The sequence below is a fragment of the Odontomachus brunneus genome, unplaced genomic scaffold (genome assembly GCF_010583005.1).
Source record: "Odontomachus brunneus isolate Ranch 3 - 2012 unplaced genomic scaffold, Obru_v1 Obru_scaffold_248, whole genome shotgun sequence".
Classification (NCBI taxonomy): domain Eukaryota; kingdom Metazoa; phylum Arthropoda; class Insecta; order Hymenoptera; family Formicidae; genus Odontomachus; species Odontomachus brunneus.
The window spans coordinates 106,493-118,451 of NW_022639698.1; the positions used below are offsets into that span (position 1 = coordinate 106,493).

The following is an 11,959-nucleotide window of genomic DNA, read 5'->3' on the forward strand; positions in this document are numbered from 1 at the left end:
TATATATATATATATATATATATATATATATATATATATATATATATATATATATAGAATATATATATATAAGAAGATAAATGTGTGTGTTGTGTGTGTGTGTGTGTGTGTGTGTGTGTGTGTGTGTGTGTATACACATTTATCTTCTTAAACACTTTTCATAAATTTAATAAATAATACTTGTGAAAAGTCGTTTATCAGTACAACAAATAAAACAAAGTAAAATCTGTTCATTTCGATCATAAAATGTATATTTCGATGTGAAGTCGGATACAAAATAAATTTGATTCAAAATATATGTAATATTTTTGTTTTACTTTTGAGTTTTTTCAATTTATGTTTTATTAATGTTCTATAAATTGTTTCTTTTTTAATATTGCCTTTTTAAAAACGCAGAAACATAAATATATTACTTTTTTGAATTATTTGTGTATCAATCTGCATGTCACTCCTTTACGAACTGTCGGAAAATGAGTCACATGTACTTTAAATAGTCTAATAAAAAGTTAAAAAATAAAAAATTCAGTTTTTCCTAGAGTAAAGAAACTAAGTATATAACAAAAGTAATAAATTGTTTTCCCTACCTTCACAATTCTCAGTAGGCAACGTTATTATTAACTACTATCTTAATCTTATCGTACAGCTACACACATTACACTTTCACACATTCTTACATGTAAAATATCTTATCCCCATGACGCATATTTAACAATACGCCTAAAGAATAACAACCAATCGAGAATCAACTTAGTATTTCTGTTGTATTGTACAATAGAAAGCCTGATTTTTTATTGGTTAGTTTAGGAAGTTATTGGTTACGCTTTAGGCTGCGTTCAGATTCTCCACCCGGGTGTATTCTATTATTAGAAGTGCTATAGTTTATGTAACATATACTGTAGTGTTTCTAGTAATAGAGTGCACCTGGATGAGGAATCTGAACGCACCCTTACGTGAATTTAACGAAATACACGCCATGAGGATTAGATATTGAATGTCGATTTACAAAACGGCGTACTTCTAGTAAATTACTATATTATGCAGGTTACGCTTACGCAATTTACACCGCATGGGAAGGCACCCTTAGACGAATACAGTAAGCAAATTGACCAATCAGAGTCATTGATTCTTCTTACGGTCCGAGAATCAACGACTGTGATTGGTCAATTTAGTTACTACTTACGTCTTACTGCTTAAGTTTTTCTGTGTGCCACGGTCCTAAAGCCAATCAAATCGTCTCATTTTATTCGGCGTAAAGTACACAATAAAATGAGACGATTTAATTGGCTTAACTCTGATGACGCGACACGTGACTCGCTAAGTGGGAACGCACCCAAGGGTGCCATTACATGAAGCGCGGAAACGCGTAAACACGGAAGACAAAATCTTACTAGATCCGTTACACGTTTCGCATCTGTTTTAATTGCTTAGGGTGGAGTCCCATGGAGCGTATTGTGCATATCGCGTATCGAACAGGGTGTATATCAGTTAGACACGGGGCAATTGGACACAGTCCAATCACAAGTCGCTGTTCCAAGGGACCCTACAAATGTCACTAATCACACGGTGCTGTGATTGGCTGTGTCCAAGTGCACCGTGTCCAAGTGCACCGCTCCCTATCGAACATCTGATTAATCGCAGACGTTTTCGATACGCTGCCGTCCCGCCGAATCTATTATTTTCCGCAATACGCAGAATATCTTGACTGCCGATCGAAGAGTGCCACAATGTAACAAAAATTTTAGTCTTTATGCATTTTTTTTTAACAAATGGATATCACAAATAAAGAAAATACAAATCCTTGTGAGTATCTATAGCATTTTGAAATATTATTTTTGTAATATTTGTGATTGTATGTACATTATGCTTTATAATAATATTTGAAGATTAGTTTAGAATTTGATGAAGTATATTTTTGTTTAGTTTAATTACACATTATTTTGGTTTAATATATTTCATTATGAATTACAAATTATTGTGTTTAATGTTCTTTTCTTTTTCATAAAGTCAATTAAATGTGGATATTGCGGGTGGAGAATAAATGGATTATTAAATGTTGATGTATTACAACATTCATGTTTTCAACATTTTAATGATAAAAAACATGCGACAACAATGCAGCATTTATAAGTAATTATTAATACTTAAATATTTTAAGGATAATAATTATTTGTAATAGTATTCAATTCTGTTACAAATATAGATAATTCTTTCTGGTTTAAAATTGGACTTTTTATTTTATTGCAACTTAACAAAAGTCATTTGTAATACAAGAGTTTGACAATAAGTTAATCAGATAAAATTAAGTTAAAAAATTTAAGAACTTTTAACATAAACTTAGTTAATTTTTAGGTCATTAACTTTTAACTTAAATTAGTTTTAAAAAATGTAACTTACTCAACCCTGTGTAATACACATTATTTACGTGTACACACACACACACACACACACATATATATATATATATGTATATATATATATTATTAATAACACAATTGATAGCAATATCGTTTCCGATTTCATTCTGTACCTGTTAAGCAAATTGTAAAATTTTATTTAATTATACTAAATAAATTAATAAATTCAATAAAATTCATTTTAATTATACATATAGAATATTTTTCCGTTTGCTTTTTACTACGATCCAATGTCAGACTATTCTCTGTTTTCGGTACTCGAGATTTTGTCCTATGGTACCATGGAATGGAATTATTGTAAGAGGATCGGCAGTTCGCCAATCACAAAACTGTTTAGGAGGAGGAAATAAAGAAATCATCTCGTGATTGGCTATCCGCTTAATACGCTTACACGAATTCCGCTCCATGCGACTATGGAAATGAAACTCCATGTATCAAAAACAGCGGAATATCTGCGATTGGTCAAATGTTCGATACGTGCAATCCGCGATACACACGATACGCTCCATGGGACTTCATCCTAAGGCCTTTGTACATAGAAAGATTTTAACCGTAACCGTAACGTCGTAAGAAAACTGACCAATCAGAGTTGATTGTCCAGTTCATTCTTTTTGAGTTCGAAGAATAATCGACTATGATTGGTCAGTTTTCTTACGACCTTAAACCCATTCTACAATTGTGTGAACGTGGATGTAAGTGTTGTAAGTGATTACGACACCAATCAGAGTAAAGCAATCAGTGAATAAAACATTCGGATTTGTTGACTCTTAAGCGTCTTCTACAATGGCAGTAGGAGTACTGGATTAAGGCTGTAAACGTTGGAGTAAGCTGGTATTTCTGGTGTATTAGGGTGTAGAGTAAGGCTGTAAGCGAAATGGTTGAATTCCATTTCCTACTTCTTTACTCTCTACTTCTTTACTCTCAGCCAATGAAAACTCATCATTACGTCACGAAAGCGCGCGCGATATAAGCTAGCTAGCTAGTGCAGTCAGATGGGGAAAGAGCCACTATGACAAGTCTGCAATCAAGAAAAGAGAGAGAGAGAGAGAGAGAGAGAGAGAGAGAGAGAGAGAGAGAGAGAGAGAGAGAGAGAAATTAAGTTAGTGCAATTATATGTTCTAACCTACAAATATGTCGGACACAGAGCTCTTTTTTTAAGAAGATATTAGCATTGATCGAGAGCTAATTGCTGTGGTTCGAGCAAATCGGTTTTTATACGACAAGACTGAAAAGTTGTATGCCAATGGAGACGTAAAAACCGAAGCATGGAAGCAGGTTGGCGCGAGCCTAACTAATCCAATAGAAGGTAAGTTTATTTTTGTTACTTGGAAATGTTAATATGGTTTTATAGCGATTTGTTGTTATAGGTTGCTTTCCAATAAGACACAAGTCGACACAAACATCATTCTATTTTTGTTTCACATTTAGTGAGAACAAAAATAGGATGATACTTGTGTTGACTTGTGTCTCTTGTTAGAAAGCAATCATAATATAGACAATGAATGAGGTGTATCAATAAAGGATATGTTAGGCAAGATGTAGGTTACGTTGTAACTTTGGTATACTATAAAAAGATAATATAACACCTGATAATTTGCATTTTACTGCAATGAAATTTAATATATTTGTCAGGTCCTGCTGCCGAGAAGAGATTTTATGTTCTGAGACAGCGCTTTGGGAAAGAGCGGAGAAAAATGGTGCAGTCCATGCCAAGATCTGGAGCTGGAGCAGACCAGTTTACATACAAATCAATGTGGCCATTATACAAGGACCTCATATTCTTGGAGGATATTATCAAACCTAGAAAGTAAGTGTTGTGGTCTGGGAAGTTTTGCATAACAAGTATCATTGACATAATTAATGATTATAATATACTTGCAGAACCTCATCCAACTACAAGTCCAAAGTTGTTGTAAATAGTGAAGCGTCAGTATGTCGTACAACTACCTCATTACCATTTACATCTGCTCCTTCTGATGGTCATATGACAGTGCACACGATTTATCCTTTCTCTTCTCAGTCTGCTGCAGCAAGTTCAGACATGTCCAGTTGGAATTCAGATTCATTAACAAATCTTATAGGTAAGGAGATTAAAAGACTTATTGCATGTCCACAGTTTGTTGTAACATAATCTGAAGTATTCGTCTGTTACATTTTTAGGTACTGACAAGAGTTTCACAGATACATCTGAAAACTCCTTTTTGCCACTTCCTACATCATCTCCTTCAACATCACCTTCAGTTAGATCAGACTTTGGAAGTAATAATACAGTTGTACAGGCGCAAAAAGCTATATCCAGCATTAATACTAAGCGCAAAGTGCCCACACCTGATTCATTTGCGAACAAAAAACGGCAAGAAGTAGATACTATCAATAAGACTTTAATCGAACAGAGTAAAGGATTGACAGACCTTGCAGCAAAGATTGGTAAAGCAATAACGGTTCCACCACCAAATGTTCCGCCAGCAATAGTCAGTGATGCATTTTCTGATATTAAGCCCATGCTGAGTGCCATAGGATTTGCACTAGGAGTAGTACCTAAGAATGTTCAACTTGAATGTCTCATAGGTATATTACAATATATAAATGATTTACTGTTTTTTATTTTACTGTTCTTTCCATTCTTCAATATTTAGCTACTACAAATGTACCAATGCTTGGACATGTACTTAATTCCGTTCTTATTATTTTGAATATTTCTCTAAATATTTCATCGTTCAATGTACATTAAATATAAATATTAAATGTATGTATACCAATATGTATGTATTGTACGTTGAAAGTTGAAATATTCATATTCAAATATAAAAATAATAACAATGTCCGGAGATGGGTACATATCCGGGCATTGATACATTTACCCTATATCGTAATGTTTTCACGTTGTACAAATAGATAACTTTTGTCAATGCTGATTGGCTCATTGTAATTCTTGCTACACGCTATTGTAGACACTCGGGCGTAAGGAAGCCTTAAACCTACAGTCTACGTCTTACAACTACTCCCTTCATCCAGTACTCCTACTGCCATTGTAGAAGACGCTTTATGGTCACGACTACGCTTACGCAATTGAAGAATGGGCTTTATAGTTACGGTTAAAAATTTTCTACGTGCAAAGGCCTTTAAAAGTCCGTCTACAATGGGATTGGCGTTAGCTGTAAGACAAAAGTAATAAGCGAGTTAACCAATTACAGACGATTATTACAAGAATAATCGACTATGATTAGTCAATTTGTTTATTACTTACGTTTTACTGCCTACTTTCTGTCCCATTGTAGACGGACGTTAAAGCGTCGTATACAATATGTGGAGTAAGCTTGGAATAAGAAATAAGTCGTAAGAATTAAGGGACGTCTACATTGGAAGTAAGCAGTAAGAAGTAGGAAGTAAGAATAAGAAATTGACCAATCATAGTTGATTATTCTTCTCACATTCGACTGTGGTTGGTCAATTTCTTACTCTTACTTCCTACTTCTTGCTATTTACTTCCAATGTAGACGTCCCTTTAACCATCATAGATGATTATTTTTATAATAATCGACTACGCCAATTCTTACGGCTTACTTCTTATGGCTCCTGCACACAGGACGCGGTAACGCATGCTGCGCGGCAGAAATCTGCGCGAGAGCCAATCAATATGTTGTTTTTCCGTAAGAGCTTAGAGAGAAGGTTATTACGGAAAGCAGCATATTGATTGGCTGTCGCGCGAACTTCCGCCGCGCGGCAAGCATTACCGCGTCCTGTGTGCAGGAGCCATTACTCCAAGCTTACTCCGCAAATTGTAGACGACATTTAAAGGGACATCTACATTGGAAGTAAATAGCAAGAAGTAGGAAGTAAGAGTAAGAAATTGACCAACCACAGTCGAATGTGAGAAGAATAATCAACTATGATTGGTCAATTTCTTATTCTTACTTCCTACTTCTTACTGCTTATTTCCAATGTAGACGTCCCTTTAAGCTGATGGCATATAAAAAAACTTAAGCAGTAAAACGTAAGCATTAAACGAATCAGCCAATCACAGTCGTTGATTCTTGGACCGTAAGAAGAATCAACGACTGTGATTGGTCAATTTGCTTACTACTTACGTTTCAAAAATAATCGTTTGTGATTTGTCTATTTACTTACTGCTTATTTTGGGTGGGATCCGATTGACCACGATACAATAGGACACAGATTGTATTGATTGGTTCGACCTAGTAATTCACTAGATATTTCTTTTCATCGGTTGGTTGTGTCCAATCGTACCTTGGTCAATCGGGACGCTCCCCTTATTTCTAACTACTACTCCTACTGCCATTGTAGAAGACGCTTTAAGAGCCATCTACAATGGAGAATCGTACGCTGCAGCAGTAAGAAATTAACCAATCACAATCGATTATTCTTGTAAAAATCCAGTATGATTGGTCAATTTCTAACTGTTACGGCGTACGGTTTTCCATTGTAGATGTCCCCTTAGGCACCTTCAGATTTATTCTAGTAATATATTCTGTTAAGAAAGTTGCCTAAACTGCACATTTACATATAGTTACATACATTGGTAAAATGTGAGGAAACAATGCCTGCGTGCTGCTGTACGAGATAATCTTAACAGCAAGTATTGCTTGCGAAAGATAGTTGCTTCTGTTTTGTGATGGCTGAAATCTGATTCTGTTCAGTGTTTTAGGACATGGAGTTAAGTTTATCTAACACGTTATTAGCCGGTGATCCACGATTAATCGATCATATAGTGGGTGAAGTTAAGTCCCAAGGCATTTTTGATCAGTTTCGCAAAGAATGTATTGCTGATGTTGATACAAAGGTAAGTAAAGTAAATTTGTCACAATATCATTTGTGACAGATTCGAAATTTCTGTCTAACATATTTAATGATAATGAAAATGGTGTAATATATAATATAAAATACAAATTCCATATTGTCAATAATATAAAATGTAAAATTATATTATCAAATTATGCATTTTTAATAGTTTATCAATAGATAATTATAGCGTTATAACCATATAGTTATGCTATATTTTTTGTAAAAATTTTTCATTTAGAATTGTTTTATTTATTTCTAACAAATATAAAAGAGCTGTATATTAAACAGCTTAATTTAAACTAATTTTAGAGGTTTCTATTATGATATGAATTACATTATTACATTAATAATATCTAAATAAATAGCATATAGTATCTAGTAATACATAGTATTATATAATTTCAGCCAGCGTATCAAAATCTAAGAACAAGAGTTGAAGGGTCTGTAAACTCTTTTCTTAGTAAACAAACATGGAAGCCAGATCTGAACAAGAATCAACTCAGGGAAACTTTGCGCAAACATATACACGATGCACCATACTTAGATGCTGGTGTAGAACGAATAGTGGATCAGGTGGTGAATCCCAAGGTTTATTCAGTTTTTATGCCACAAATAGAAGATGTAGTTTACAAGTTTCTGGGTATAGAGAAACCAAAAGCAAAAGAAAGAAATGGTGGTTGCGGTCTCAAAGATTTATTACCTAAAGATTTGGATCCAGTCTCACCAGAATCTGATAAGAACAGCTTCAAAGACTTATCTTTTGGATCTGTGGATGCGAGTGACAACCTAAATGAAAAGGAAGATGATAAAATATGCAACGAATATAAGCTGCAGGACAAGTTACCATACGCAGATAGAGATAATACTGGTTCTGAGAATGGACATATTTCCTCTGAAGAGAAAACATTCAATGAAGCTTGTAAGACTCTTAGTGCAGCTAGTAGTAATATAAATTTAAACATATCTGGCAAGTCAGATGATAAAATAGATGAAGAGGAAGAAGACAGTCCGATCTTTGAGCCAATTGACATTATGAATCTAAATGAGTCTAACATTTCTAACGATTCACACTTGTCAGGAATATCAGAATTAACTAGTCATAGGTCTAAAAGCCCAGATTTTTCAAATGAATTGTCACGAGATAATTTTGACTGTAGTAATCAGGATTCTCAGCTTAGCAAAGTTTCATCAGATTCTCGATTATCAATTGTAACGGATTTTGGTTCTTCTAGCCATGGCTTAACACCAATTCTTGACACATTAAAAGATGAAACAATGAAGGATAAGTATGAAGCCAAAAATACTAAAGACAATTTTAGAACAATAAAAGAACTTGATTCATCTAGGAATAAAATAATTAAAAACAATTTTCAATTCATTAAATGCAAAGATATTCAAGGGAATAAAGACTCGAAAGATATTAAAAATACTAAAAGTGCATCTAGAGAAAATTCTCGTGACGCTACAGACAGTGGTGTGAAGGATAATGAGTATAAAAACTCCAAAGAAAAGGTCAAGGATAGTGAATTTATTAAATTTAAGAGCACAAAAGAAAAGATTAGCAGCAAGGATGCAAAATGCCCTAAGGATAAAAATAATGAGAAGAAAAAAGTAAGTAGTCATAGCAGTGTAAAATATGATAAACACAGTAAAAATAAACCTAAAGAAAAAATTGATCAAATAAGAGATAATTTCGACAAAGTTAAAGATAGCTCGGAAAATTTAAAGGAGAATGCTAATAAATTGAAGGATGAGAAGCTCAAGGAAACAGACAAGAAAGATAATATTAATAAAGAAGCAAAAGATTTGAAGGATCTCTATAAGGAAAAAATTAGGGAACTTAGAGAGAAGAAGGAATTAACAGAGAAAGAAAAGTTAAATAAGGACAAACTTAATAAGGAAACTAAGGATAGGAAGGATTCTTCTAAGGATAAGAAATCGAGCAGAAAAGAACATAAAAATCCATCGTCATCGTCCAAAGCTCCATCTGTAAGTTATCATGAAAATAAAAGCAGCAATAGAACATCAGCAGAGAAAGTTGCGGATGGCAAGGATAAAAGGACTGACATGAAAGATAAAATAAGACGAGAGGAGAAACGATTGTCGAAAGATAGTAAAAATAAAACTTACTTCAGTAATAAGACAGATCTACCGGACAAGTCTGAGAAATATGATCTAAAAAGAACTTCTAGAGGCGAGAGGGAGGATAAGACCATAAAAGCGGATACGAAGAAAGACGTTAAGATGAGTGGTGAGAAAACAAATGGTAAGAAGGACGCAAAGAATTATTTTCAAAGCAAAACTTCAGATCGTAACGACAAACTGGATAGTAGGAAGGATTCGAAAAATGATAGTCAGCCCAAGGATAAGAAGCGTAAAGAAGAAAAAAGATCTAAAGCAAAGGATGATCATTCCAGTTTACGGAAAAACTCAAATGATCGACGTTCTACAGATAGAGATGGATCAAATGGTTCAAACAGTAAAACCTCGCAATCCAATAATTCCAATTCCAATTCAATGAGCCAGAAATCAAGCTCGTCGAGTTTGACGAAGGAAAATCAAGTTAACAATTCTAATAGCGAAACATCTGATAACATTGAGGAAGTGCAAGTGAATAACATAAAATTTTCGCACCATTCAAACTGTAAATTATTTCACAAAACCAGTTTACAATCGACTAGTGACAAAAACCATTTGAAAATTGAGATCGACGATAACGATGAAGCATATGATACGCAAGAAGAAATGGATTCGTATCAGACGAGTTTGCCTTTGAAAAAGAGACATTTGTATAGTGACGAAGACGATAAGTCAACTTCCAGTGATATCGTAATTAAAAAGCCGAAGTTTGCAAAGAATATACACGAAGCTAAGAAATTAATGAAAATCAGGAAACAGATGGAAAAGCAAATAAAGGAAGAATCCTACAAAGAAGATAAGAAAATAGAGAAGATTACACAAGAAACGGAGCAGACGGGTCAATTAAGTACAACGAGACACGACGTCGACAATCTCGCGAGCATGCCGGATGACGAACGTGTTCAAATTATAGAAATCCCCGACGAGGAATACGATGAGCCTTATCCCGAGAAGGAATTTAATTCAACGTTAGATGAAAGATCAATAATAATGTTAGGAGCTGAACCATGCACGAAAGATTTTCTGAATAGTCATAATACAAAAGCGACTTTGTCTAATATGGAGTTGTGTATAAGAGAATCCTTAAGTGAGATTGTATCGAATATTTCATTGGGAGCAGTAATCACACAATCGAATGATTCTTATCGACAGTCTTCTACTTTTTCATCTGCTGTTTCGACGATACACACCAAAGATACAGAAAATCTACTAGCATTTAAAGAGGAATGTGAGGATGACTTGAAAATATATTCAAAGAGTAAAACTCAGTCGACAGATGCAATCGTGTGTGTAGAAAAATCTTCTGACAACCTGCTAAGAGAGACTCCTGCTTCACCAAACCAGAAAAAAACTACTATTTTGAAGGAATCAGAATTCACAATACACAATACAATACATAATAAAAACGCGGAACAACTAATAGAGGAGAACAAGAAAGTATGGGATTATCATCGAGAAAAAATAGGACACGATAACGAAGAGATAGATATTAATAATAGTAAGACAAACATACAAGATAACGAGAAAGTAGAATTGCTAGGTGAAAAGCAAATAGAAACGTGTATACAATCAAAAATTAACGCAGTGGATTTACAGAGCGATTGTAAAGGAACGATGTCTTTCGTTAATGAGGACAACGAGGATTGCCGTTATTTCAAAACCGATAATGAAAGATCAGAGAAATTCTCCAATTATTTAGAATCTCTAGAATTAGTAGGAAGTTCGTCTCTGGAAGATATAATAGAAAGTCTAGGCGGGAAGGTTGTTTCTTCCGTATCAAAATCCATAACGCCAAGATTCTCCAAACCCAAGCGCTCATCCAGCCCCTTATTAGATATATTAGTAAATAATTCAAATAATAACAATGATGGCCACAAACAAAAGCTGTCTTCATCCACTAATGAAGATGTACATGGCGTCAAGAAGAGGAAAGTATTCACGACTAAGAAATCAAGACTTCCGAATTTCTGTAATACGCAAGGGATTTCAAACGGCGAGAATTTTGTTATGCCTCTGAGTCCGGACAGTGATGTATCTGCAACTAGCGAGAAAACGGCGTCGTCAAATGCGATAAAAGAGGAAAAGAGGTATGTGTCATACATTGCGATGTTGTTCTTGAGATTTTATGTGACATTTATATATAAAATATTTTTTAAATTGAATGGCGATACATATCTTACGTATGTACAATCGGTGTCGAAAAGTTTGTTTGGTATTTTTTTGTGAGTTTCGAAACTTATTCATCTCTTCCAATAAGACAGTTTTCCTACTAGAAAATATATTCTTCAGAGACAAGAGACAAGTAGATTCCTAAACTTACAAAAAAAAGACAATCTTTCCGATTCCGATTTGTACAGTTATTTGCATAACAGTTTGAATAAATTTTTTTTTTCTAGTGAAGTTAGAAGTGTATTAAGTTAGATTAATAATTACAGCACACTAGTTTGTGTGATACTTTGTTATAACAGGTGTCGAAGTAATAATACATGATGTACAAATAAATTTGATCAAGATAACGTAATAATATACCTCCGATTTAGGACCATTGCAACACACACACACACACACACACACACACACACACACACACACACACACACACA

General features: G+C 34.2%; 2 protein-coding genes and 1 long non-coding RNA gene across 7 annotated transcripts in view; 2 read left to right on the plus strand and 1 right to left on the minus strand.

Annotated features, from left to right (window-relative positions):
• Nucleotides 1-3,487: 3,487 nt before the first annotated feature.
• LOC116852680 lies at nt 3,488-5,276 on the plus strand. 3 transcript variants are annotated; one of them, XM_032833265.1, is made up of 4 exons: nt 3,488-3,952; nt 4,047-4,221; nt 4,296-4,495; nt 4,575-5,276. In XM_032833265.1, exons 2-4 carry the CDS (start codon nt 4,109-4,111, stop codon nt 5,048-5,050), a joined length of 789 nt encoding a protein of 262 aa, XP_032689156.1. In that variant the 5' UTR covers nt 3,488-3,952; nt 4,047-4,108; the 3' UTR covers nt 5,051-5,276. The 3 variants fall into 3 exon arrangements, with proteins under 3 accessions (XP_032689156.1, XP_032689153.1, XP_032689154.1); XM_032833262.1 differs by having other exon boundaries at nt 3,488-3,720; nt 4,575-5,243; XM_032833263.1 differs by having other exon boundaries at nt 3,488-4,221.
• LOC116852681 lies at nt 4,363-5,781 on the minus strand. Of its 2 annotated transcripts, XR_004379827.1 has the most exons (3): nt 5,662-5,781; nt 5,276-5,569; nt 4,363-4,952 (listed from the first exon to the last, which is right to left on the minus strand). It is a non-coding gene; the product is annotated as an uncharacterized LOC116852681 (long non-coding RNA). The 2 variants fall into 2 exon arrangements; XR_004379826.1 differs by having other exon boundaries at nt 4,363-5,569.
• Nucleotides 5,782-6,937: 1,156 nt separating this feature from the next.
• LOC116852675 (myb-like protein X) overlaps nt 6,938-11,959 on the plus strand; it is a 93,838-nt gene continuing 88,816 nt past the window's right edge. For both annotated transcript variants that reach the window (XM_032833252.1, XM_032833251.1), the window contains exons 1-2: nt 6,938-7,215; nt 7,623-11,443. In XM_032833252.1, coding sequence (XP_032689143.1) covers nt 7,084-7,215; nt 7,623-11,443 — 3,953 coding nt within the window. In that variant the 5' untranslated portion in view covers nt 6,938-7,083. The remainder of the gene's footprint in view (nt 7,216-7,622; nt 11,444-11,959) is intronic.